At 35.1% G+C, this 26,747-nt stretch overlaps 6 protein-coding genes across 7 annotated transcripts; 2 read left to right on the top strand and 4 right to left on the bottom strand.

The window, feature by feature from the left end:
* The first annotated feature begins 3,355 nt into the window (after nt 1–3,355).
* LOC108210548 (uncharacterized) lies at nt 3,356–6,215 on the top strand. Of its 2 annotated transcripts, XM_017381878.2 has the most exons (5): nt 3,356–3,516; nt 4,066–4,215; nt 4,298–4,373; nt 4,466–4,592; nt 5,653–6,215. In XM_017381878.2, the coding sequence occupies exons 2-5, from the start codon at nt 4,099–4,101 to the stop codon at nt 5,846–5,848; spliced, it is 516 nt and encodes a 171-aa protein (XP_017237367.1). In that variant the 5' UTR covers nt 3,356–3,516; nt 4,066–4,098; the 3' UTR covers nt 5,849–6,215. The 2 variants fall into 2 exon arrangements, with proteins under 2 accessions (XP_017237367.1, XP_063946538.1); XM_064090468.1 differs by lacking the exon at nt 3,356–3,516 and having other exon boundaries at nt 4,047–4,215.
* Nucleotides 6,216–6,396: 181 nt separating this feature from the next.
* LOC108211650 (protein ENHANCED DISEASE RESISTANCE 4) lies at nt 6,397–10,345 on the bottom strand. Its single transcript, XM_017383305.2, has 3 exons — nt 10,137–10,345; nt 9,143–9,312; nt 6,397–9,046 (listed from the first exon to the last, which is right to left on the bottom strand). The coding sequence occupies exons 2-3, from the start codon at nt 9,261–9,263 to the stop codon at nt 6,636–6,638; spliced, it is 2,532 nt and encodes an 843-aa protein (XP_017238794.1). The 5' UTR covers nt 9,264–9,312; nt 10,137–10,345; the 3' UTR covers nt 6,397–6,635.
* Nucleotides 10,346–11,829: 1,484 nt separating this feature from the next.
* On the top strand, nt 11,830–12,838 carry LOC108213947 (uncharacterized). The gene is made up of 4 exons (XM_017385727.2): nt 11,830–11,989; nt 12,065–12,159; nt 12,247–12,460; nt 12,556–12,838. Exons 1-4 carry the CDS (start codon nt 11,896–11,898, stop codon nt 12,666–12,668), a joined length of 516 nt encoding a protein of 171 aa, XP_017241216.1. The 5' UTR covers nt 11,830–11,895; the 3' UTR covers nt 12,669–12,838.
* A 239-nt stretch (nt 12,839–13,077) lies between these two features.
* Nucleotides 13,078–15,939, bottom strand: LOC135151761 (thioredoxin H-type-like). The gene is made up of 4 exons (XM_064090951.1): nt 14,475–15,939; nt 14,060–14,194; nt 13,558–13,680; nt 13,078–13,430 (listed from the first exon to the last, which is right to left on the bottom strand). The coding sequence occupies exons 1-4, from the start codon at nt 14,493–14,495 to the stop codon at nt 13,287–13,289; spliced, it is 423 nt and encodes a 140-aa protein (XP_063947021.1). The 5' UTR covers nt 14,496–15,939; the 3' UTR covers nt 13,078–13,286.
* A 225-nt stretch (nt 15,940–16,164) lies between these two features.
* LOC135151760 (putative F-box/kelch-repeat protein At1g12870) lies at nt 16,165–17,452 on the bottom strand. The gene has a single exon (XM_064090950.1). The coding sequence runs from the start codon at nt 17,342–17,344 to the stop codon at nt 16,250–16,252; it is 1,095 nt and encodes a 364-aa protein (XP_063947020.1). The 5' UTR covers nt 17,345–17,452; the 3' UTR covers nt 16,165–16,249.
* Nucleotides 17,453–19,445: 1,993 nt separating this feature from the next.
* LOC108211206 (large ribosomal subunit protein mL46) lies at nt 19,446–26,078 on the bottom strand. Its single transcript, XM_017382740.2, has 6 exons — nt 25,880–26,078; nt 24,070–24,135; nt 21,776–21,850; nt 20,548–20,677; nt 20,349–20,474; nt 19,446–19,948 (listed from the first exon to the last, which is right to left on the bottom strand). Exons 1-6 carry the CDS (start codon nt 26,035–26,037, stop codon nt 19,799–19,801), a joined length of 705 nt encoding a protein of 234 aa, XP_017238229.1. The 5' UTR covers nt 26,038–26,078; the 3' UTR covers nt 19,446–19,798.
* Between the last annotated feature and the right edge of the window lie 669 nt (nt 26,079–26,747).

The raw sequence follows: 26,747 nt of genomic DNA, 5'->3' as shown, positions 1-26,747 counted from the left end.
CCCGAAATGCTTATGAAAGGCATATGTTTAGCCTATTTGTATTTAAGAGTATCAACTCAACTCTGATAATAAAGAAAGTAAATTAGCAAGCACTATTGAAGGAATCCGTACGAAGAACGTCAAGTGATTTATTAAAATCATATGTCTGAAGAATTTCAGGATGCTGCTGCACACCACTGAAAGAAGTTCATTAATATGTTCAAGCCTCAGTGTACAAATAATATTTTGTAGCACGTCCAGAAGTCCAGAAGGTATAAAGTTTTAATACTTTATTTATTCATAAGATTCCAAACTATTTCTACTTATGAAGAAGAACTACGAAGACAAAGACTCGATGAACAAGCCACTTCTCAAATGTTTAATTGATAAAGAATATTTGATTCAGCTAGATACAGATGAACCAGACAGTACATTTGTGTGTCAGCTACTCAGATTAAATATTCTGCATCAACAATAGGTGGTCGTTCAATCAAGACAAAGAATCAGATCTTTTAAAAGGAAGTCAGAAGACCTGTTGATGAAGAAGTGCTCAATATAATTATTCTTTTAATTAATTCACATCTCAAAATAATTATATAAGTTATGTAATTTATTTATTAAATTAATTCACACTCGAATTAATTTAATTTATGAATTTATATAATTAATATAATTAAGTGGATAATGATTGAATTAATTATATAAAGAAAATCAATTGTTATATGGTTTTTGAGCACGGTATGACAATCTAATTGGTTGTCATACCGCACTTTGTCACCTGCCTTAGTCAGGAGGCATGACAAACCTTTGGTTTGTCATACCGAATGACTTAGGCATGACAATTGGTCATTGTCATACCGAAGTCACAAGGTATGACAATGCCTTGGTTTGTCATACCGTTTGTCATACCACTTGAAGCCTTAGCCTCCAAGTTTCGATTGTCATACCTTCCCACTGATTGTCATACCGTTTGTCATACGGATGTCATACCTATTCTAAGAGAGCATGACAATGCTTGTAATTGTCATACCTTCCCTTGGTTTGTCATTCTGATTGTCATACCTTCCCTTAGATTGTCATACCTTCTCACTTGTGCCATGACAATGCTTCTAATTGTCATACCTTTTGTCATAGCACTTGTGTAATTGTCATAGAGCTTCCAAAGAGTTGTCATGCCTAGCTTTGTCATATTAGTTCAAGGGTTTGCCTATATATATGGCTTCACCACTTCATTTGTTCTTGTTCATTGCATTGTAAAAGCTTTCAAGTTGTGCTAAACTTGCTATTGTTTAATCCACAGTTTTCTGTGCTTTGATCACTCGGTTGTTTTAATCCGCTAAGTTAGAATACTTCCTGTCAAATTTATTCTACGAACTAGTGGACTTTAAAACGAACCATATTAATTATATAACGACTTAAAAATTGTTATATTAATTAATTTAAATCTGATTAACAAGTTAAACTCCAATCAGATTATTCCGCCGCGATTATTTTGTGACGATTGTATTCAACCCCCCCCTTCTACAATCGTATCTGGACCTAACAGCTTAATTGATTTTTTTAATACCTCTGACACATTCCCTGACTAATGTAATAACAGTATTTGTTTTTTTTTTTGAAATACTCGTACTTGCATTACTTAAATCATCTCGGCAGCAACAATACAATCAATAAAATCAGGAGCAGTGGTTATCCACTCCTGAAGACATAATGCATAATGCATTCTCTTGTTCAACAAAATCTTGAAATGTCCTCTGCTAAGAAATACTCATGTCACAATATATCAAAACTCTTAGCAGTTTTAGAAAGTATATGAGTCAAGTCTCAGGCAATGCGGCAACCAAGTACAAGACCAAAGTAACAAAAATCCATGAAGAGAAGTGAAGTTATAGTCGACGGAAGCTTTATCTACGAGAAGGAAACCCAGCTCACTATCCGTAAAACGTGTCTGTTCTTCCCCGGCGATGGCTTGACCGTCTATGATTGCTCCGGCCACCTCGTTTTCCGCGTCGACACTTACGCCACCAACGCTAGCCACCGATCTGAACTCGTCCTCATGGACCCTTCTGGCCGCTGCCTCCTCACCGTCCGCCGCAAGAGAGTTGACAGAAGAAAGAGATGGGCATGAAAAAGAAGGGGAGGAAGACAACAACAGTACGATAACGCATCATGTTTTCAAGATAAGCTTCACAGGCCTCTGTTCAATTTATTACAGTAAATTTTGTACCGGGATTTATGTGTTATGTTATGTTCTCTCGCTTAGATTTCATTGCCCCTCTAGGTTTTGATTTTGTTGTTTAGATTTTTTCAGTTGGGACAGCGGTTCTGGGATCAGTATGGGATCCGGTTTTAGAAAAGAAGGCGTTAACTGAGCCTTAATTAAGGGCGTTAATTGTGCTTTTTAATTAAAAGCGTAAATTGTGGCTCCCAATTGAAGGCGTTAATTGTGCCTCAATTGAGGGCTTTAATTGTATCTTAATTAAGGACATTAATATTCTATTAATTGTGCCTTAATTGAGAGTTTAAATGTCTCAATTATGAGTAATCATGATTGTGGGAATATTTTGATCAGCTCTTGCAATATACATGGTTTTTTAATAGTAATAATTATTTATTGGACATATATAATTTGTTGCATATATCGACTTATATTCTTCTTGTTTCTTTTGTTTTATTTTCAGGATTCTCGGAAGAAGACCGGTTATCTTTTCGGACATTAAAGTTTTATTGTCTAAATTTTCCCGGTCATCTTGCATGTCCGACGGTTAGATAATAAGCTTTCTTGAATGAAAAAGAATTATCGCGGTGAATTGCCGACTCATATTCGTTGAGATTTATTCTCATTTTAAAAAAAAAAAAAAAGAGAGAATACGCCACCCGAGCTAACATATAGGCGACATTATTTGCAGATCGATATGTTAAAGCGAAAAGCACATCATCAAAGTGCTTAATTAACTCCAAACAATCAGACACAATCGTGTCAAAATAAGGTCTTCTTCGGATTTCATTAAGCGTATCAACCAGTAGTTTTGAATCAGTTTCGAAAATACACTTATCTCGCCTCCATTGCTTAACCCAGGATAAAGCTTCTTTTTAAACTCAATGCCTCAGCGTCTCTTGGCTGCATGGTTTCATGTGTTGTGCTACACAAGCTCAAAGAAAGTTATCAGCTTCATCACGCACTACACTTTCAATACCCACAGTTCCTGCTTGAAGGCCCCAAGAAGCATCAATATTTATCTTAATCAATAACAGTATTTGTTTAATTGCATGCGCACACATCATGAGTACAGTGCTACGTATTCTTTTATATGTTCATTTTTAAAATAATATTTTTTAAAATCTATTAATAAAATATAAGTTATTAATAAATAATTATATTATTGATAACTCATAAATTATTAATAAATAAAAAATTTTAAACTCATATTAAATTATTAATACATAGTTCACGTTAATTGACAAGTCATAGACCGAGCGAAACCTATTTTTAGCCCAGCGCTCTTCTTGCCCTAGCTGAGCTCTTCAAGTACTCAGGTAATGCGCTTCGTCTGCTGTTTTCCACTTATATTTTTGATGTATTCTTTTCCAGTTATGAATTTATAAATCAAAGGTTCCCCTTAATTGATTTTGTTTTTCTTGTTAAATCTTGATACGGGTAACAAATAAATTTTGATTGTTTTGCGTTTGTATTTCATATGCTTGATAAGAGTCCTCTGAGAGTATGCAATTGTTGAACACTCAACAGTAATTGACTTTTTATGCAATGCTGGTATAATTTGATTCTTGAGCACCCTTCGAACAATTATAAAATACTCACTTGAGGGTTTCGCTAGCAAGTCAATTATCTGGATCTTGTCGAAGTTGATTTCTAACCGGTCCATAGATGATTGGTCGGATAAGAATATGAGATTTTAATTACTGATATTTGAATGATATTTGTGTGATTGTTAACGAGTAAGTTATGGTTCAAAGGTCTGGGATGTTAGTTTATAGGATTAGTCATTAGTTTGTACGACTGTATTTTAAGTGTAAATCACAGGTTATACACTTAAAATTACTAACAGTTTCTAGGGCCTGCACCAGATAATCTTAATTTGAAATCACAAGCTGCACGAAATGAAGGGAGGAAGAAAGAATTTGAAAAGGGCAAGTGAAGGTAAGGATACAGTTACTCTTCTTCCGGGCCAAACAATTATGCAAGTCCTGTCCCTTAGAGGTTCCAATCTCATTGAGGTAGAATAACTATCATTGTAATTGCTATTCAATTGATGTCTGATTTACAATATAACTGTTTTGTATTTGTAAATGATAAAAGGTATTGGATGCAAAAGGAAGCACTTCACTGGCACTATTTCCGGCTAAATTTCAGAAGAGCATGTGGATTAAGACAGGTAACCGGTCTTTAATTTGAAGGCTGTGGAAAATTATATTCTCCGATTAATAAGTGTGAAAGTGCTTTACTGAGTTTTGTGTAATTGTGAAGGTAATTTTGTTGTGGTGGATGAAAGTGGGAGAGAGGAGGCTGTAGAGTCTGGCAGGAAAGTGGGCTGTATAGTTTCTCAAGTTCTTTATCATGAACAAGTTCGTGCACTTAAAAAATCTCCTGAATGGTTCGTTATTGAAATTTTATCTTGTATCTTTATCTGGTTTGAAGTCGTATATAATCAGAATAAGTAAATTTCAGCAGAGCTCCCTAAAGTATCAGAATAAGTTATCTGTGAAGGATTTTTTTTTTTTTTCCCCTATTTTCCTACCAGTACAGGAGTGTGTGTGTGTGGGGGGGGGGGGGGGGGGGGTTGCATTTCTTGTCTATAGGCTAAACCTACCATCCAATTTTGATCTAAAATGGTGAAATCTTTCTTTGCCTTGCTCTATTTTGATTGACCTAGGGGAAATCATCATTAATTTTTGCTCAAGACCCATCTGCCTCAGATAGACAATCATATTAGAGGAACACTTTCTTTGTCTGACACTGACTCTAATTTAATTACATTTCGGGGAAGCTATGTGTTTGTAGCCTGCCTCAGAGCTCCATCAAATTCGTGGAACTCTCCATTAGTCTGACTATCTTTCTTCAAATTCTCTGAAGAATCGCAGCAGTTTTGATGTAAACCTATCTTCCCTAGAGTTGGTACTCTTCCTTGCTTTCCTTCAAAATATACCCCTGGCCATGATTTCATTTTGGACTGGGTTGCTAGGAATGCAGTGGCCAGTATCGGTGGGAAGGAATGAGGGATTGGATTCAGACTCACACTCACACTTTGTTTGTGTGACAGTGATACACAATACGAAGGTAAATTGAAGAGCTGGATAATTGAGGTTCTGTTATATGCATTTTATATACAGTATTTTTTAAAATGAAGGTAGTTTGTTATATCTTCGCCAGTTTTGCATGAAACCTTAGAAATTTAGGACTGAGTACTATCTCAAGGGACCAATACATAAACTCTGGGAAATGTATTTAAAAAGTTACCATTATTCTTAAACTTGTCAGATAAACAACTGTATTCTGTTTATGAAATAATGAGCCCTTTTTTGATCACATGTGTCCCATTATTAAACTTAATTCTAAAGCTTTAATTGTGTTGAGCTCTCCATTCGCTCAGCTTTGTCTATATACTTTTGTTATTGATGATTTATTCTTTGTGCTTGTGCTTCTGATTGGTGCAGGCCGGAGACCTTCAGGTCAGCAAGCCCAGAGGTACCTGTTAAAGTACCAAGTACTTGTGATTTGTTGCAGGAAGACAATGAGATGGACTCGAGTGATGATGGGCTCCCCCCATTAGAAGCTAACATGAACAGAACTAGACCTGCAGAGTTGCAGTCTGACGCAGACTCGGATTCGGATTCGGATGCAACTCCTTAGAAGCCATAGATTCTGCAGAAACTTGAAGTGTTATGGCTGGAGCAGAAGTTATGACAGTCTTGAGTAAATCGGATGGATTCACATGCAAGGAAGGCTCGAATTCATGTTTTCTAGCTGAATTAGGTTAACTAGCTTCTTGGCTTAGGCCCTCTATATGGTTTGTATTGAACTTTCTGGGTTGAAACATAGGATTTCGGTAGATGCCCCAATTTATAAGAGGAAAGTAGCTACCGTAATGGTATGTTATATTTAATGGATCGGACTCAAACTGTGAACTTGTATCCCTAGTGCTGTATTATCAGCCAAATCGACAGAAATTCATATTATTGTAATTTTTCTAATATTCAAATATCTACGTTTTTATCTACTATGTTGGCTAATGGGTGCTTCTTGGTTTGAGTTTTTAAACACTGATGCCTGCAGAAGAAGCATATTCTTAACATGATGAAAGAAGTGATACAATCCAATCTTTGCATGCCAGTGCCCACTGGATAGTAAAATTTATTTTTTTCTGAATATCTACTCAACAGTAAATACTATCTTGCATGATAAGATTTGAACTCCTAATTTCATATAATCAACAATGCTGGTGAATGAACAAATGGTATATGACTTTAACTCTAAGGATCATCTATATAATAATATACATATTGTAACATTATGTATAAACCTCCAGTATATAATATTTGTCTAGCCTTTAATCCTTTAGACTTTACTCCACTACTTCCCAGGAACATGTTGGCGGTTAGTGCACATATTTTTTTATCAGATGTCTGGTTGAAAACTCTTATATGATACGTCCTGGAGATGAATACCCCATGAGCTGATGAAGAAGAGAACCATCTTCTGGTGGCACTTCTTCGATTTCTGAGATCATATTCTCTGGTTTATAAACCTTGGATGAAGGTTCTCCAAGCTCAAAGGTTTTCCTACTGTTGTAAATGTTTGTGGAGTCTTGCTCCATAGGTTTCTTCCCATCTTTCTTGGTCTCGAAAGGATTATCAGCTGACATTTTCTGGCGGAGATATATGCCACTCAAGGTCTCAGATGGAGGAGCCAGGAAGGAATGTTCCATCTCTGTGGAACTCCTGTGAGAAGATTGGCCATAGCCATCACAAGATGACACTGGATCAACGCGTTGATGATCAGTTGCACCAGATGCTGAAGCCAAATTAGTCGTCTCAGTATGCCCACCAGCTTCACTGGGTGGAGGTGTTCTGGGTTCAGGATTATATTCAATGATATGAATCCGTTTTACTAATGAAAATTTCAAGACCACTTCACAGGCACTGCATCTCAGCCGATGACATTTTCTTTTAAAGAGGAGGAAATCTGCTGGCAGCTGAAGTATTTCCTTGCAACAGTAGCACCCGATGATAGGAGCTCCACCAGCTATTGGTCGGAAGTGTTGCTTGGCGGACTGCTGCTTCTTCTTTACCTCATTGTTTTGACGTATACCATCTAACATTGTATCATGGCTCCATGAGAACTCGGAAGACTTGTACTGATAAGGACTTGAAGGGGCAGAATGGTGGGGACTGTGACCACTGTCTCTGGGTCCTCTGGAATAGATCACAGTATTCCCTTCATCATAATAGGCATGTCGAGGCAGCTGTGCTGAGTAGTGCCACTTTTGACGGTAACAACGCAGACAGGAGCAGTCAACTTCATGTCTAAAGTGTATGGCATCCCCTGAAAATGCCATCCGTGGTGCTTTACCTTGTCGAAAAGAAGTTCTAATTTGATCTAGATGTCGCGTGTTGAAGGCATACCTCAGTTCAGGATATATTTCCCCATTGTATGCGGGCAATTGTTCTTTCTTTGCAGCTCTGCTAGAAATTCTACTATGTGGCATCCCTTCTGGGCTATGAACTCTCTTGAGTTGATCTTGCAGTTCATAGACCATTCTCAACAGTCGCGTTTTTGATTCAGGGTCAATGCTTCTTGCAGGTAAACCTTTTGGCTCATAACTTGTAAAGTTGCCATTTCTGAGAACTTGGGAGGCCTTTGAATAGATCGGAGGTCTAGACCAGTACTCACCTGTCTCAGTTGTCATCTTACTGCTAACTCGACGACTACGTTCAGTGGATTCTTGAGGTTCATTTTGACTCCCCTTGCTTCCTTTTGTGGTATTATGTTTCTTAGCCAATAAAGTTGCTGACGAATTTATTGGACGAGGTGGCAATTCATCCCTTTTAGGCATTCCGTTGGCACTCCTGGATTCAGCATCCCTGAAGTTTCTTCTAGATGGACGAAGATTTTGAATGGAAGTTTTATTTTCAGTTTCCTCGCAAGATGTACTAACACCATGATCATAGTAGAGTTTCGCAGTTGAGGATCTAAGAGTAACACCAAGTTTAGTTCTGGAAGCAACTTGGGGAACGTTATTCAAGGTATCAGTGGAGCTTAAACGCTGAAAGACCAGAGAAGTTTCAACTTGAGGTTGTTTCCTCTGTTCTGTTAAAGGAAATGATTCACTTGCAACTGGGGAACTCTTTGCTTTTTGGTCTTCTGGATTTTCCAGGAGAAAAGATACTGCAGCTAGACTTCTCGAATGACTTCTCAGATTTTCATCCAGTTCTTTATCAGTTCCTGATAGCGATGAAAGATCTCCATCTTCACAAGATTCATAACACGAAGAAAGATCCCCGGAAAAACCTGTGCTTGTAGGCAACTCTTTCAAGCAATTTTGAGAATACTTTTGACTTCCACAACTGATATTCTTTGACGAGTGCAGATTTTCATCCTTTTTTGTTGGTGACAAATTACCAAGCTCCTGTACCACTGACTTGTCCTCGTGGCGATTGAGATCTGGTGATGACAACATGTTATTGGTGGCACTTGCCTCTCCAGGGAGCTCAGTATCATCATCCCCTACTTCATTACAGCAATTTGTGCCATATCTGACCAAAGGAAATTCATCTTGCTCCGCTCCTGCATGTCCACTCGTTTCTGGAGACGACTCTGTATTCTCATGAAAAGAAATGACCTCTGAGATATGACATTCATGAGACTGGTTAGGATCACCATTTTCCTCCTTTCTGCAACTAATACCATTACCACACCTTTCAAGAATTTTTTCCAAATCAGATTCGTCTGTAGAAGGACTCATCAAATAGTTCAGGCCATTTTTCTGCGTAGGATCTGCTTCATGTACAATTGATCCTGTGTCACCGGTATCTGTTTTCTGATTCTTAGCTGAAATCATGCAATAAGAAATTAAGATCGGTAAAAACAAGCCACTCATTGCAGTAAAATGCTAAAAATTGTCATGTGTCAGAGATATTCTATTACCTTGCAGAATTGTGCCACATCCTCCGCACTCATAAATCAGAACATCCCCATATTCAGGAAGAACCTGACGACAATTTGGACACCTTACGAACCGAACTTTAGAGTCCATCTGACTGGTCATGTCCCGCCACTTTCGGTTGTGATTAGCTTGCAAAAGTTATCCCTGTACTCTGCAAAGTTCGATGAAAACGTACTTAAGCATGCAAGCCTTCATACAAATCTCAACTTAATATATGATAGCATCACTGAATTGCAGCAGGAACAACACAGCATTGAGCATTGGATGCCTACAGGATATATAGTCTTCCACAAAATTATCAAAGAATAAAAGAAAATCTTTAAATTAAATCTGTACTCGAACGACGCACCTCAGAACTGTTAGAATCATACTCTGTTTCATATAGAGAAATAAGCATATAATAGCCCATTTCAACTCTAAAATGTGTATCGTTATCTTTTTCCATGTTTTCAGTATCATATCGAGGTCTTAAAACCACAAGGGAAGGGCTTAACTCCGATCTCCCGCAAACCTAAACTCTGATATCATGTTAAGTGATCAATTTTCTATTTTTCTTACAGGACTCATCGGGATCTTATTGTATGTGTATGTTTTGTTGATTGGATTTCATTAATTTGACCCTCTATTGACCTGACGCAGAGATATAAAATTGATCACACGAGCTCTCCAAAACTTAGCTTCTCCAACAATTATCTACATTGACACCGAATACACGGAGCATTTGACAATCAAAAGTCAAATTTGTGAAGTGTGCACATCCAATTATGACATTACTCGTTCTTGTTCATTTATTACAACAAGAAACAAGAAACCGAGGACCCATCGACATTCAACTCTCCCTTATCATTTTCCATCAATCACCGATAACATTTTCAAAGCAGAGCCACATTAAACCCTAGATGTACAATTACAACTAAGTAGGAAATGTAAACAACAAGTCGAGAAAAAGTAGGAGCAGCTAAAAATAAAACGCACCTGAATGAAGAATGAGAGAGATGATGTTGTTGTTGCAGGAAAGAAAACGAAATAAAATATATAAAGTTGGCCAGAAGAGAAGAAGAAGAAAGTGAAATATATATATACATATGTGAACTGCAAATGAGAAAGACGGGAGGTAAGTGTGGTGGAAGATGACTGTGAGACCGACCCAGAGACGAAGAAAAGGGTATGAAATTTAAGAGATGAGAACGCGCGTAGACTTTTTCGCTCCCCCTTTTAAACTGGACCCTCAACTCTCTACTCGTGTTTCGTCATGCGCATGTCATTTTGTCTACGTGTTTATATAGACAAGGCTTGCCACCAAAATTTAATACTTTCACATTTCAACGTTGTAAAGATCATGATTTATCCGAAATTTTCGATTAATTGTTTAAAATTTTTTTATCATTTTTTTGGTTATACTTTAATTTTATATATTGATAGTAAATCAGTTAACAAATGCATGGACTTCGTTCAAATAATATTGGAATTTAACTTCTTTTTTTACTTCCATTTTTTGAATTGAAAGTTTTTACTTAAATTTCTTTATCAAAATTATCTATATACCATATTGATATCAAAATTTCAAATGCGATGTACTATCTATATTAAAATATAAATATTACATCAGCTTGTTATGCAACCTGGAGCCACTTAGTCAAACACGTGGAGACTGAGCAAGTCAATGTTCCAGCTGTCACTTGCCATGTGTAATATCTTCGACCACATGACTCTTTCTTTTTATTTCCTCAGTTAAGGTGTCAATAAATATTCCTCCCCTCCAACTTTTTTCATTCCTCCCACAAACGAATATCAACCCTATAATATTTAAACTTTTTTGTGCGTATATATTATTCTAAATTGTATTAATTTTGACAAAAGTTAAAATGATAAAATAATTGCATTATTTTGATAAAATTAAATGCTAGGTACCCAAAAAATAATTTCAAATTCTTTTCTCAAATGATGTGTCAAAGACTGATTGGATGTATTTACTCTAATAATAATGTGTGTATATCAATCAACCAATTAAAATTTTTCACTTGTATCCCAAGTCATTTGCTAAAAGTATTTGGTAAAAAATTTTGGAGTGCATAACCTTATACGGTGATGAAAATAATAATGTTAAACTAGTTCAAAATAACTGCGAATAAAAAGATGTCATGTCACTCATGCGTCCTCGCTAATCTTTATGTCATTCTTTTTTCTTCTCCCTTGATTTTACTTTTAAGTTGTACTCCCTTCCTTTCGTCCCGGTGAGTTGTATACGCTCACTAATTAATTAATTAACAGATAGATTAAAGTTTGTAGATTATTATTATTCATTAAAATCTTGGTCAATACGATTAAGTTCATCGTCTACCAGATAATTTGGTTCATAAAATATTTGAATTTACCTCGACAATAATCACTGTCATTTCGACGAGGCCATCGACCGTAACCAATGGATGTATCTAGCTGATATCTCTCCGGTACTTACTTTACCCAAGGATGTGAGTTACAAATATGTAATATCTCCTGGTAATCGACAAAATGTCAAAAATCCTCTGTTCAACAAGGACCAAACTTTGTGAATGTTTCATGGATATACCTTGGACATTACTATATAATACTAGTATTTGTACAAGTCCTAAGTTTCTCATAGATGTTCCCATCCACACACATTATATTCCATTGGTTTCTTCACTTGCATTCATCTTTTATATTCAAATTTTCCCAGAAAGGTTGATCAGGTGAAAACATATTCAGCAAGGAAATGGACAGCTCAGGGAGAACTGGAGCTGCAACTTGGTTCGTTTGTTGTTTCCTGGTGATCAATCTCCTTATGTCCTGCAACATATGTGCTGCAGGTAGATCTCTTTCTTTCATAATTTCATCTCGTTGTGTATGAATAAGATGATTAAGCAGCTGTCAGTGATTTGCAGATGATGGAATTATCAAGCAAGTAGGAGATCCCACAAGTAATATTAACTTGACACCCTTTGAGCAGTGGAGAAGTGCTTATGAATGCATGCTAAACGTAAGTACCTTCGTCGAGTGACTTGGCTAATACACAAGTTTATGTTACTAATGAACCGTGTTTTCTTTGTTATGATTCATCTGACAGACATCAACTTGGTGCCCGGAAAAGTATCAGTTGAGTGGAACTGGATGGGTAAATGTAACACAAGCTGACACTGATGAATACTGCAACTCAGGATGTGCAGAACACACCAAGGCAGTGCTTCTGTGTGTTTCTCTGGTAAAGCGCGATTACAAGTTTGCTGATAAGAGCACTGTCCATACTATCAATGTGACCATTGCAAATGGATGTAATCGGGGTAAGTTCCAGCTACTAAATCATATTTATGACATCGTATCTTAAATTATTTGGAATATACCGTTTCCAGAAAATTTACAGTCGGAATCATGTCAGATAAAGCAGGTTTTTCCGGACATGTCTGGACAGAGCCTTCAAGTGCTAAAAGGTTCTCTGTGAGCAAACTAGCCATCTTTTCTATGGCTGCACTCCTATTTATGATGTCTTGAACATATAATGGCTCAGGTCCAGAAGGGAATAGTATAAGCTATGATCTATTTATACAAGGCATGATGTATGGATATAATGCTTGTATTTGGAGTATAATTAATAATTGTAATATTGCTTCTCATCTTTCTGAACTGATTAATATTACTCACCGCATACTATTACTGGAGTATCTATACTTGCATTCTCCTTTTGCTTCTGTTCTCTGCATTGTAAATTTCTAGCCCGACTGAAAGAAACTCAGAGATACGCCTAAAAAAGACCAAAAACAACTACACACAACCATTAGTCTTCCCAGAGCGGCAGATTGGATTTAAGAAAATGGTCGGGTGGACTAGAATATCAAATCTCGGGTATAGGAAGTCAGTGGTTAGTCAACTTAACAACCTATCACCTAATAAGATATTGACAGTCACTAATCTTCATTAGTCATAATTCTAGGACTGAGCACTAGAAAATATTTGAACATTGCTTTTCTCCTTCCCTTGAATCTGAAGACAACCAGTACTCTCGACTCCTAATGCATTACTACATACCAAGTGTTTTCAAGCTAAGAAAACAAGCATGTCAAAAAGAATTGTTGGCATAATTTTCAGTTTCACAATATCTGGAGAAAAAAACTATGGAAACAGAGGCTTAGCCATGATCTCTGTCCTCCTCTGGAGCTCTTCCTTGTTGGCTCCCACAAGTTTATCTACTTCGCGCCCATGTTTGAGGAAGAAAAATGTTGGAGTCGCTTTGATATCCCATGAAGTGCTAAATTCCTGTTATGCAGCATAAAATATAATAACTTTTCCAGACATTGTACTGATAGGAAAATTTAATGTGCATATACGCTACTAATGGAATAATTCCATTACATGTAAAAGAGGAGTTCAAAGCAACACTCACATATAACTCATCCACGTCCACTACCAGGAACATCATAGATGTGTATTTTTTCGCAAGACTACAAAAAAGTGGTAATACATTACCACACGGACCACACCATGATGCGCTAAAGTTTACCAAAACCTGTTGAATACAGAGCAAGAACAAAACAATAAATGGGGAGTTGGACAAGCTTAATTGAAAATGCATATATCTTAATATTTTCTCCTTAATAGAAGTTATCTCAGTGGAATAAGCATCCCAAGGGAGACCTCAATTAAAACTATCTTACGAAATTTCCATCCGAAATTTCAAAGTTGTGTCGGACTGGAATACAATCTTGGCTCTTTTAGTAAATTTATACCACCTCAATCAAATCATTCAACAAACTAAAACAAACATTATCTATTGCAATTCACAAGTGAATGTTCATTCCTCACATTCGATCTCTACCATCATCTGAAGACACAGTATCAACATATACTTATATGATGTAATAAGAAACACTGGAGGAACAACTCACAATCTTGCCAGCTTTGTCTGCTTCTGATAGCTTTTCTTCCCACTGGTTGATATCAGTTATTAGCGACACCTTACTAGCTTTGAGAGTTTCCTTGGAAAAGTGATCATCGTCACAATCATTATCTTTTTTTGAAGACTGTACTGAGTGAAAAAGAAGAAGAAAGGAACTTGCTCATTAACTTCTGTTTCAACATTCACTCAACAGTTAGTTAAAAGCTAAACAATGAGGCAAAATATCACAGTATGCTACAAAATTAAGATATAATACAAAAAGAAAACACATTGTTTCCGATATTAATTTCCCTCGTAAACTGGTAAACGAAAAGAAAATTTTGTTTAAGCCTAGATATACATCTTTTATTTTTAAGCAAATCCATCAAAAGAACAATGTAATTCTTAGCAAAATCGCAGATCACCTTGCACAAGCAATGTCCCATTTAAGTATGGGCAGCTGTTCCTTGTAAACGAATCCCAGTCGTTACCTAAGGGTTAAAAGTTTATAACATTTGTTAAATGGCATGAATCAAAATATTTCATCTACACCAAAATTTCACATAAATTACAATAACTTGGCACTTCACTTAGATCCGCATGAGAACATACCTAGCCTAAAAATATATGCCAAAGCTTGCAGGTTTTGTGCAAAAAAATGCATACCCTATGCATTTTTTTCTTAAATATAATGAGAGAATATCAATCTGAATTTCTAACAGAAATCATCAATACACAGGTGCAGAATCTAGGGATAATCACAAATCATGGAATAAGATACGAAGAATATGGAATTTGTGCAGATATATGCATCATATGTGTGTGTTAGTGTGGGTTTTGTGAACATAATCGATATGCATAATGGATGAAAAAGGTTTAGACAATAATCTTACCCTTATTGGATCAGACTGAGGACTGGAATTGAAATGCTATTGATTTTAACATTTACTGACAAAACAAAGTTGAACAAAAACAAGGCAGGGAAGGAAAAACCTTCTCTATTTTTCTCTTTACTATTTTCATTTGATAATAGGCAATGTTATATTTGTTAGGGAAAAGACTTAGGGATATAAAAGTTATGAGAATGCATGTGTAATCAGCCAACTAGAAATACTTTCCAAAAATTAGTAAATCAGGCAACCAGAAATAGTATTATTCTAGTTTTTACACATGGATTACACATTTAATCTTTTATCTTTGTCACCTTTCTTGGTACGTCAAGAAAACCACAAAAGGGGAACGTTAGTAAATAAGAAGAAAATGCTAGTATTACAAATAAGCAAACACAAAAGATACAGATATACAAAAATAAATATTATAAATGCTAGAGATACAATCAATTAAAATTTAAAGATAATTTTAAAATCGCATACTTGTGATTCAAATCAATTGCACTTTATTATTACCTGAACTTTTGATAATTGGAGAACACATCCCTCACAAAATATGGCGCTACACTATAAAACCTTTTGACCAACATCCTTCTATATTGCTCGTCACCATATAAAAGAGAAGCATATATTTGTCTAAAAACTAAAAACTTGATCGCTACAATCCATCATTCCAGGTAAGAACCTGTGTGCACCTTTTTTCTTGATTATTCAATATTCTTGTGTACAAGTCTGGACACTAAAGTCTAATGCCAAATATGAAATCCTGGGGCTTCCTTTTTCTAACATTCTGAGGTTTTAGGGGGGGCAGGAAAGCCCCGTTGGATAGAAATGGTTGATACCTTTTAGGATTGAATATATTTAATCTAAGGTTTTTGTAAATGCTATGCTCCAGATATCACAAAATTTCGAATTTGTGAAAAGCATTACACTGTAAGGAATTCCCAATACAGTTTAAAATAAAAAGTCAGAATAATATATTTCTCAATCTTCCAAGACAACCATCAACGTTGTTTATGAAGGTTGTGATGCTGAGTTAATTATCGATCCTAATTCAAAGAATCTAACACTATGAAAATTCTTCTCACAGGCAGTATTATGTTATAAAATAAAACATTCATTATAACTCCTCGGAAAATAAACAACTTCTTTCAGCCCATCACTTGCCATCCTCTGCATAAATGGTCTCAGATAAAGGAAGCGAACAACCAAAATAAAACAGATATAGATAATACAGCAATAGTGATATTTTCTAGAAAATAAAATACCAGCAAAAAAACTAGAATCACCGCTGGTTTCTAGTCGACTTGTTAATTTGGATCATTAACTGAAACCAAGCTCTCGTGATACTTGATAATTCGCCGACCAAAATAAATTGAACAGGGGACATTTGTGGCCTCTTTGTTGTGAGAGTTATACAGAAGGACGCTATCCTGAGTATCCTCGGTGCCTAACATGAAATCACCGGTACTGAAGCAGCCATAAACACGCGATAGACTACTCCCCGCCAAATCTACATGAATACTGAGCCTTAGAGTCCAGCATGCCTCAACTCCATCACCACGAAGGCAGGCCTCATCATCCAACGTCCTCAATTTGATTACAGGATTCAACTCATCCTTGTTATAGGTAATGATGGCAATGGAATCATTAAAATCTGTTATGCAAGAATATTTATCAGATCCATGAGGTAACCGAATACCAGAAGCAATCACCTCTGTGCTCAAATCCAAAGCCATCATACCATAAAACCCCTGGCAACACAAAAATCCATTCACACAGACATCAAAATCACCATACTCCGGGTAATCAGACCGCATGGGATCTAACTTGCGCCAAACATCAGCATTGGCAGAATACACCTCAGCTGAAAAAGGCTCAGCAAACGAGGAAGCAACTCTCATTACCTTATAATCATTATGTACAGAATCAAAACCAAACCCTACAGCCCTCGACGGAATATCGTCCCGGATATTCGGGGGAATAAGTTTGGACTGTCTAGTAGCAGGATTCCAAAGATAGATATCATGAGTTCTCCTATACCAAGGAAAGTAGCAGAATGTACGGGGAGCAGAGACGCAAACAATACCGTTACATGAGCCAACAATCCTGAAATGACCTATAGTGTAAGGAAAGGCGAACGGAGCATTGAGTTGAGGAGGATTGAGACTGAGCAGAGAGATAAAATCATCATCTATTTTGAGGATGAGGGTTCGATCAGCTCCTGGTTTGGAGAGAGTGTGCTTCAATTGATACTTAGTGAAATTAGGGCTGGAAATAAGAGAAAACCAGGGCTTGGAGACTGATTTGCAACGGAGTAATGACTTCACCGGAAGTCTGACAAGAATATCGGTGATGAGATCTTCAGTCAGCATCTCGGCGTTGGAAGCGTACTCGGAAGTCATCGTATTCAACAAATCTTAACACTGAGGACTGAATACTCATGAGCAGCTAGGGTTTTGCAGGAGATTTTAGTTATTAACGAAAGATACAAACTTCCAAAAATGGTCTAAACTTTTTTCTATTTTTCGGTTTTTCTAGGATGTGCATGCTAAGTACTAAAAATTAAAAATTTGACTCATTTTTATTGGTTCTTATTTCTTTATAATAGTGGACCCCCCTCAAATGCAACAACCACACCAATCAAAGGGACATGTTATTTCCATAGATGTTTTTTAATTTCCAGAGTTGAAAAGACAAAATTACCCCTCCATATTGTTTTTTCGGTTTTTCTAGTGTGTGCTCATGGGCACATACTAAGCACTAAAATCCATGAATTTGGAGAGTTTTGATTGGCTTACCCTCTCTAATAATGGTGGACCCCCTGTATTTACAACAATCACACCAATCAAAACCCTCCAAATTTATGGATTTTAGTGCTAAGCATGTGCCCACACACTAGACAAACCCTTTTTTTTTTCCTTTTGCTATTGTATATGCACAGGGCAGTTTTGTCTTTTCAAGTTTTGTTTGCTCTGAAAATTAAAAATCAGCTTATAAAATGTCTCATACTTATAAAATTTAATGCTTAGCATGTGCTCATGGGCACACACTAGACAAACCCTTTATTTTTTAGTGTAAAATATAATTTATAATATATATAATTTTGTTATATATACTTTAATATTTAATTTCATTAAAATTAAATCATCAATTTTTGCCAAAAAGATAATGTACGGTTTTAATTAAATAAATTTATGTAATAATTGATATTTGATTAATAACAATATATTTTTGTTAAGTATGTTAATAATTTTATTTATTTATCATGTTTATTGTTTTGTAGTTCTTAGTTGTTAAACTCGTCAAAAAGCTAACTAAAAATAGGTATTAGAAGATATATTTCAATAAATAATACTTAAATATGGTTTAATCATATATATTTAATTTTATTTAAAAAATGAATTTATGTTAAAATAACATGTATTTTATAATTAAAATAGGATTTTATTTAGTTTAATATTTTTATGGAAAATATTTGGTGCACATAATTGTGCACAAAAATATGTACATAATGACATGTGATGAATTTTAATTGGATGGCCCCCTCCAATTAAATTAAAACCCACCATATCACTTATCATGTCATTATGTATAAGTACTATTCTATTTTTATTAGGCATGTATGTTATAAGTTCTTAGACCTATTTTATAGTTAAAAAATGGTTTTATTTAGTTTCAGATTTTTATTAAACATGCATCTTACATAAGTTCTTAGACCTAAATATTTCAGGAAGTTTATTAAAAGTACCTTTTTTTTAAGTTTTTTTTACAATTCTGCTATCTTTTAGAGACATATGTAAAAATACTAACTTTTTAAAAAATATTTGCAAAAATATAATTAGATTGCAACTGATTGCCTACATTATTTTATAATTATTTTCAAAATTTTGATATTTTTACAAAATATCTGAAATAGATGTAGTATTTTTGTAAAAAATATTTTGGACTTGATATTTATGAAAAAACCCAAATATTTTTAATCAATGATCATCAATGATATTTTCAAGATTACCATAAAACTCTGTATACACGAAACGTATATAGAATATAGTTGTAGATATATCTCTATAGTTGAAGATATATCTTGTCCAGATACGGTAGTATACCGAACAACTCTAGTAACAATATTTGTGAAGCTGTTCGTGTTCAGCAGGTGCATTCTCAAAAAGATGGTGAGCTTCAAGCCTCACTTACTGCCCATAATAGACAACCTGCACTAAACAGCCGAGACCAGAAGGTGAGCAGAAACAGAATATGCATAGAGAAAAGAACCAAGTATCTCATCAAGGCGGCTTGGTGGAATTTCCGTCAGAGGGACAGAGGCCCTCTGGAAGGATGAGAGGAAGCCTCCAGGGTCAGGCTTATGCAGAGGCATACCGTCAGTTCATTAAGCAACCAACTCAGGAACTGATCAGTAATGACTAAAATGCTTCATTACTGCCATGATATCAATTATGAGTTATGACTCTTAAACCAAATTTGCCAAGAAACTTCTACAACTACTTGAAAAATGCCAAGAAGAACATCCATTGGCTTCAAACCAATCTAACTAAGCCCCTCGACTTGGAGAGGTTTCAGTTTTACTAAGCCCCTGGACTAGTACTTCTGCACACACTACAAGTCTGAAAACCAGAGTACATATAGCATCAACTTCTCCAATTCCATTAGACACGAGTACATGCACAAAGCTACACTGCTACTTCAATTGAAAGACCACTTCAATTATTATCTATGTCAGTAACCAAAATCCTTTTGATTGACTACCATAAAACAAGCTTTCTGCTTCAGGCACGAGCAGATACTTAGCTATACATTATGGTCGTCAAAAAGATAGCACTACAACGACAAGTACAGATTTATACCAAACAAATAATCATCTTGTCCAAATATGCAGCTTGCTCTGGGAAGTACTCTAAAAGTTCAGCTTTCGTCACCCACACAAAATCCTTACCCTTCTTAATATCGTACTTGTTGGTTGCAACAACTTGAGATTTGAAGATGAAGCGCTGAAAAATAGCCACAAACAAGCATTTGCAAATTTCAGTAATAACTTCGGCACAGGGTGATAAGGAAAGCACAGCACAATTTGGTCAATCAGACAATGAAAGCTGTTGTGAATGGGGGAGCTACAAATATAGTATGAAGAGGGCTACGTGTACAATAAAATTCCTATCCTTCCACATAATCATTCGACTCCAAACATATATTTAATTTATTAAAAATGTGTAGTTTATTAAAAGCATTACTAATCACAAAAACAATTATTCTATTTCATTCAATTAATTATTATTCAAACCTAGTTTAGAGACAAATAACAATCATTAGTCAAACTGGAGCTCTTCTGTGGAATTGAGTAAAGGAATAAGCCATATGCTATATCTACCAATTAGCTTCTTCCAGGTTTACCTTCAAAGTACAAAGTTCCTTGGCATTCTCCTTGGGTGGCATAATCATGTGTCCCATTGGAGCATTTCCAACAAAGTATGTGTTGGAAAGGTCACCGATAACAGACTTTAGTGCAGACTCTGCACACTGGAAGATTCGAATAAACAATTACTAAAAGAAGAGAGCCAATAAGTAACTTTACCAACAGAAAGAAAATCACCTTGCGCAATGTCCCTTCAGATTCATATATTTTCTCAGGAAAATGCCAAACAGCCTCATCTTCAGCAGCCCCATATGTGGGGCCATATATTAAAAGATAGAGCCTTCTGTCAAGAGCTCTTTGCAGTGATCTTGATAAGGAAAAAAAAAAAAGCAAATGATATGCGATTAGAGGCAAGGCATTACTTTTTCAATTTACAACACTAACTGCCACCAAAGGACATGCTATACGAGTAACAAAAACTGTCATAATACCATAAGGTAATCTAGTAGAGGCTCAAATATGATATCACATTATGTGCCTTTAAAACAAATTTGACGTCTTGATTTCTTTGCTGAAATTATTTCAACTCAATATGTTACTCCTACACAAATAAAATATTCTACCCACCAATAAGTTGCGGCTATCAAACCACTCACATGTATTCCAGGTCACCCTAAAAATCTCTCAGCCTTTGTCTCTACGCATCTTATTATCATTATAGTATGCATTATAACCTTCTCCCATATTCGGAGGAGGGGGTGCAAAATTTATTATCTGTAATTGTTGAATTGTGCTCCGCGCATCTTGTATAGAGTGAAACATGTATACAACTGGATATAAGAATGACAGAGCAGGAATTTTCTAACTGAGAACTCAAATCTTTTCTCTCTGTTTTTTTTTTCAATCATGCTTAAAATGGTGGTACAAGAATGACCAGCAAGTAATACCCTCACCCAGCCGAGAAGACAATTAAAATACTAAGGCACTTAAACCTAGTTCATACTCTAATTACACCTAATAGTTAATATTGATCCCAAAGACTCATATGACAGTCTGAAATTAATTATAACATATAATTCTGAAAGACTACCTTGTACACAACATAAAATTAAGACATATATATATATATATATATATATATATATATATATATATATGGATGACACAATATATTCAGTTCAAATAAAAAAGAAGACACCGGCTTCAGGAAAGTAATGAATACAAAACCTTCAGTAATTAACATTAAGCTTTAGAATCCAATTTTTACATAGATGACACCACATTTTTTAGAATTTGATGTGATGAAGCCACTAGTTCTGTAAACAGAGAGAATGTTCTCGTTAGTTAGTAAACCTGCTATGTTATAACATATATTACTAGTCTACTACAAACCCAAGTGGTAAAATATTATCACCAGTATGGGAAAAGCAGATATAATAAGCCATGTAGACAGATTTCAGCTTACTTTTTATCATTTGTTTTGTCAGCTTCAGTGACTCGAGGAGCAGGTACATAATCAATATTGTGATCACCTTGTCCCCTGGTATGGTAGCAATGAACGATGTTACAATTAGTCATAGACAGACATAATATAAAACAAAACCACGTCTTAAATTGGGCATGCAACAATTATAAATGTTAAACTACGAAAAAAGGTAGTTTTCTGAGAAGACTACAGCTATTAGTAACTCTTTGTCTTATTTATTTGAGTCATCAAGGTATTCTCTAGCAGAATGCGAGAGGAAAGACAGTAACGATCGGCACAAAAAGAAGGCATACTAGTGGTTATTCTGCTATAGGAGCCGTTTCCAGGATACTGACAATGATGATGAAATCTTGTATTCAATGTTTTCATATCTAGCTTGTGTACATTTTAATCCGTCAACTACTAATTAAACTTTACAACTATGTAATAGGTTAAATGCATTCCCAGGCTCTTAACCTTTGGGTAAAAACTTATCAGGCTGAATGCATACCCAGGCCCTTAACCTTTGAAGTATGAACCCAACATGCCCCTGTCCTTCAGGAGGCACACTTGCGCTTTAAAGCTATACAAAGTATACTAAGAACAAGAAAAGCTAAACCAGCAAACTCAAGGCTCGCCGTTGAAGGGTCAATATATTAATATGTTTCTTATTTAATTATGGCTATATTTTAAATTTACTACAGACAATCAAAGAAATGATTCAGTCCTAGCATCGCCTCCTTTGAGTTTGACACTACATAATTACATACATGAAATGAAGAATATCATAGGACTATTGACATGATGATGAGCTGTCAAATTCTTGAGCTGCATGTTGGAGTCTAGGATAATTAATTTGGAACAGAAGGTACATAATTCAGTACATACTTTAACACTCCAGGTCTTTCTGTTTTTCTGATACAAGGATAGAGGCAACAAAAACAAAAGCAACCATAATTTTTTAAACACTGGTAAGAAATGCCAAAAGGCTTATCACTTAATATAAGCTTTCTGGAATACATAAAATAGCATAAATGTCATTCACAAACTGAAAGTTTGAATAAAGAAATTTAAGCTAATTAACAACCAACTGCCGGCCCTTACAAAAAAAAAAAAAAAAAAAAACCACCTGCCGGCTGCGGCAAAACTACTCATGCTGTTTTTAGGGAAGAACAATGGCAAGGATCAGGAGAGGATGACAATTATTTTGCAATATAACTCAAAAACTGAACCAGAATTGGTATTTATATTAGCCAATGAACTTTAGGCTCATCAGGTGCGCCCAGTCTTGAACGACAAATAAAAAACCCCAATATACATAACAGGGTTTAAGTTGTTTGACCACAAGCCCCTGTACTCTATAACTTCCTAACATATAAACCTTACTCTACAATACTCATAAGTGCGTAGCAGAAGTAAGCACACACTTACAATATATTTTATATTACAATTTATATATATCTTATGGATAAAAGAGAAGTGCCGGGTTTTTATATGCGCAATTGCGCATGTCCAGAAACAGACTGTTTTCTATCCCCTTCAAGAGAACAAGTGAGGGATGTCAATTAAGAACGAACTACTACTTGTTAAATTATTAGTTTTTGCAGTATAAACCGTCTTTTGGTGTGGATTCATCTTCTGGGAACAGAACAAACACTTTATGTTAGTTAAATTATAACATTTTCATTTATTTGCACATGTCAAAAAACAGACTGTTTTGTATCCCCCTCATGAGAACGAAGTGAGGAATGTCAATTCAGAATGAACTACCTGTTGCATTATTAGTTTTTGCAGTATAAACTTTGTTTTTGGCGTGATTTCATCTTCAGGGAAAAGAACAAACTCTTTGCTTTAGTTAAAATATAGCATATTAATTTATATGCACATGTCATAAAAAGACTGTTTTGCATCCCCCTCGAGAGAATGAAGTGAGGGATTTCAATTGAGAACTACTTGTTAAATTACTAGTCTTTGCAGTATAAACTTAGTCTTTTGTTGTGAATTCATCTTCTGGTAACAGAACATACTCTTTGCATTATTTAAATTATAACATATTAATTTGGCCTAAACTTTCTTTATTAATTAATTTTGATTTTTTCTAAATACTGTTAAACACTAATGTCAATTTAGAACCAATAAATATCAACACTGGTCTAAATATCTTATCAACATTATACATAACCAAAAAATCCAAAGAGCAACATAACCTGATCCCAGAGCAAAACATATTAGATAATTAGTACAACCAATATCAATATTTTGAAATAATTAATCAACATGAACAACAGCTTTACCTATTTTCGGTCTTTTTCAAAAACGAATCCGGATATGCCCTGCGGAATTGCTGCCTCCATCGGAATCTTAGCACAAACAAACCACAAACAAATATCACATTCAAATGCACTAAATGGAGAATCCACTCATGCTGAAATTCAGTATTTCAATATTAAAACAGGAGATGTCACAGCTTTAAAATGTTAGTCCACTTTGCAAATTTCAATGTTAGTCCTCTTTGCATATTTCACAGTATGCTACAAATGTTAGCATGTTGCGATGGAATTGTCTTGCACACGTTTTTTAACAATGTTTTGTCTGGTGACTTGTGGCAATGCTCTCAAGATAAGGGTTGCATCACGAAGGATGAGGTATTCGACATCGACTAAATGGAATGACTCGAAAAAGAATATTTTAGGGGTTTAAATTGGAGGAATTTAAGTTTTAAACTTCATGGCCTGAATGTAATGATGCATCTGTTTTAGACATCTGAGTTGTATAAACTGTAAAGTAACTTTCATTACCCTACTTGACTGTATAAAACTTGATGATCAAGTTTATTAACTTGCTGCGGAAGACTCAGGCCCTTACAAATACCCAATTACACGTCCTTCATCTTTATTGGGACTTGACATTACTCAACACTCCTCAAAGCTTGCATACTATGCTTTTCCCTCTGTTTGAGCTCTGTTTTGATTGACCAGATTCTTATTCTTACTGACATGAAAATGAAGGCTAGTGCTCTGAAATGCAGAAAACAAGATTCTTCACCAAGGAGAGCCCAGATCAAGAAAAAGATATATACTATGATCTTGAAACACACTCTCACCGTTGTGCTTGGCGATATCAGGTTTGTCTCGAAGAAAACTAGCTTAAATTCTTAAACCCTAGATGAATGCCAGTTTTGTAATTTGTTTCATTAACTTTCAAAAATATAATTTTTTTTCAAAATTACAATATATAACCTTGTAAGAATATGATCCTTGTAAGCCCTCCTCCTAAGAGCAAGTCCAACACTATGCTAAGAGGTTCCCTAAAAATATTATAAAATAATATGTCTTAGTGATTTAGCACAAGATTTAGCACATGAGCTCCAATAGTACTCCCTATATCCATTCCCTATTATTATAATAATATTAAATTTAAACACTTTGGGATGTTGTGAAAAGGGAAATGATGTGGAGGAGAGAGGGAAATGAATATTTTAATGATGAAAATAGTTTAGAAGTGGCTAGCATATTCTAAAAATAGGGAAGAGGAGGCTTGTGCTAGTGATTTAGCACATCACTAGCATAGTGTTGGAGTGCAATTTTATCCCATATTCCCTATTTTTGAATTTAAGACTTGATTTAGCACACCTATTGGACTTGCTCAACATCTTGAGATTTTAGGAGAATTGGTCACTTAACATGGTATTAGAGCCTAGACTTGCGGACTCTTGACCCATAAATGGGCTTTCGAACACCTTGAGGTTTTAAGAGAATTGGTCACTTAACAAACCTAAACCCTCAACTGTAACTAAATCAAAAATTCAATTATAGAAGTAAAGCTGCATCTTTTTTCAGATTCTCATAAAAATAGCTCAAAAACTAAACATACAGAACATCAATCGAAAGACCATTCAGAAAAATATAATCGAAATTTGACACAGTTACACATACAAAACACAACCAACACATCACATTTCACTTTTACAGCATTAACATATGCATTGCGCATTCCATTTTAACAAATTAAACTAAAACAACACGTCACAATCAATCAATCGAGAAAAAACTTCCAAAAAACACAAGTAACTAAATAGAATAGGAATTAAAGATAGAAAATTACGAGAACTCCTGAAATGCATAAACAACTGGATCGATCTTGGGAATTATAACAGGCAATCGCTCGAAAAGCACCGAAGCTACTATCTTTTCATCAGTTTTTGAACAAAATCGCCGCCTCGTGATGAGAGAAAAAGCCAGATTTTTACAACATCTCTGCATTTTCAGACCATGAGTAACAATTGAAAAGTTGTATAACAGCTGATTATATATAGTGAAAAAATATTTATAGAACAAGTAAAAATCTACCTCTAGTATGTTCCAGTTTTTTTATAAATATTTTTTTCACTAATTTTATTTAATTACATAAATAATCTCATAACTATTTTTTTATTTGTATAACACTTCAAAACTTAGGAGGGTGTATTCGAACGGGATTTTAATGGATTGTTTTTAATCTATGAATTTTAATGGATTGTACGTGATTTTGATTTTGTTCGGATTCTTGATAAAATGTCGTAGAGTTTATGGGATTTAAGTACAATACTTCAAAATCCCATTAATTTTGGTGGGATTTCAAAAAACTTAAAATACACTGAACAATGCCACAAAATCCATCATTTTATGAAATCCAAAAAAATCCATCAGCATTTGAATACCATCAGATTTTAATGGATTTTAAACAATCCCAATTGAATACCATCAGATTTTAAAGCATAATTTAAAATTCCAATCGAATACCACCAGATTTTGTAGCATTATTTAAAATCCCAATTGAATATCTCAAGATTTTAATTGATTTCAAACAATCCCAATCGAATACTCTCGGATTTCATGAATGCAAAAAAATGCTTTAAAATCCCAATCCAATACACCCCTCTTAATGAGTAAGGTCAGTTCAAGGACACCAATTATAAAAAGCTATATAAGCT

This window comes from Daucus carota, chromosome 3, assembly GCF_001625215.2.
Source record: "Daucus carota subsp. sativus chromosome 3, DH1 v3.0, whole genome shotgun sequence".
NCBI classification, from domain to species: domain Eukaryota; kingdom Viridiplantae; phylum Streptophyta; class Magnoliopsida; order Apiales; family Apiaceae; genus Daucus; species Daucus carota.
This window is presented reverse-complemented; position numbering and strand designations above follow the sequence as displayed.

Bases quoted from the DNA above. Each gene is read 5' to 3' on its own strand.
- LOC108210548 (XM_017381878.2), top strand. From the start codon at position 4,099: ATGAAGGGAGGAAGAAAGAATTTGAAAAGGGCAAGTGAAGGTAAGGAT. The intron at 4,216-4,297 runs GTAGAATAACTA...AAATGATAAAAG, and splicing joins GAGGTTCCAATCTCATTGAG to GTATTGGATGCAAAAGGAAG. The intron at 4,593-5,652 runs GTTCGTTATTGA...TGATTGGTGCAG, and splicing joins CTTAAAAAATCTCCTGAATG to GCCGGAGACCTTCAGGTCAG.
- LOC108211650 (XM_017383305.2), bottom strand. From the start codon at position 9,263: ATGACCAGTCAGATGGACTCTAAAGTTCGGTTCGTAAGGTGTCCAAAT. The intron at 9,047-9,142 runs GTAATAGAATAT...GCATGATTTCAG, and splicing joins ATGTGGCACAATTCTGCAAG to CTAAGAATCAGAAAACAGAT.
- LOC108213947 (XM_017385727.2), top strand. From the start codon at position 11,896: ATGGACAGCTCAGGGAGAACTGGAGCTGCAACTTGGTTCGTTTGTTGT. The intron at 12,160-12,246 runs GTAAGTACCTTC...TTCATCTGACAG, and splicing joins CTTATGAATGCATGCTAAAC to ACATCAACTTGGTGCCCGGA. The intron at 12,461-12,555 runs GTAAGTTCCAGC...GAATCATGTCAG, and splicing joins TGCAAATGGATGTAATCGGG to ATAAAGCAGGTTTTTCCGGA.
- LOC135151761 (XM_064090951.1), bottom strand. From the start codon at position 14,495: ATGGGACATTGCTTGTGCAAG. The intron at 13,681-14,059 runs GTGAGTTGTTCC...TGTATTCAACAG, and splicing joins CAGACAAAGCTGGCAAGATT to GTTTTGGTAAACTTTAGCGC. The intron at 13,431-13,557 runs GTGAGTGTTGCT...GCTGCATAACAG, and splicing joins TGGACGTGGATGAGTTATAT to GAATTTAGCACTTCATGGGA.
- LOC135151760 (XM_064090950.1), bottom strand. From the start codon at position 17,344: ATGACTTCCGAGTACGCTTCCAACGCCGAGATGCTGACTGAAGATCTC.
- LOC108211206 (XM_017382740.2), bottom strand. From the start codon at position 26,037: ATGCAGAGATGTTGTAAAAATCTGGCTTTTTCTCTCATCACGAGGCGG. The intron at 24,136-25,879 runs GTAATTTTCTAT...GTTTGTGCTAAG, and splicing joins TATGCATTTCAGGAGTTCTC to ATTCCGATGGAGGCAGCAAT. The intron at 21,851-24,069 runs GTAAAGCTGTTG...CTACCATACCAG, and splicing joins TTGAAAAAGACCGAAAATAG to GGGACAAGGTGATCACAATA.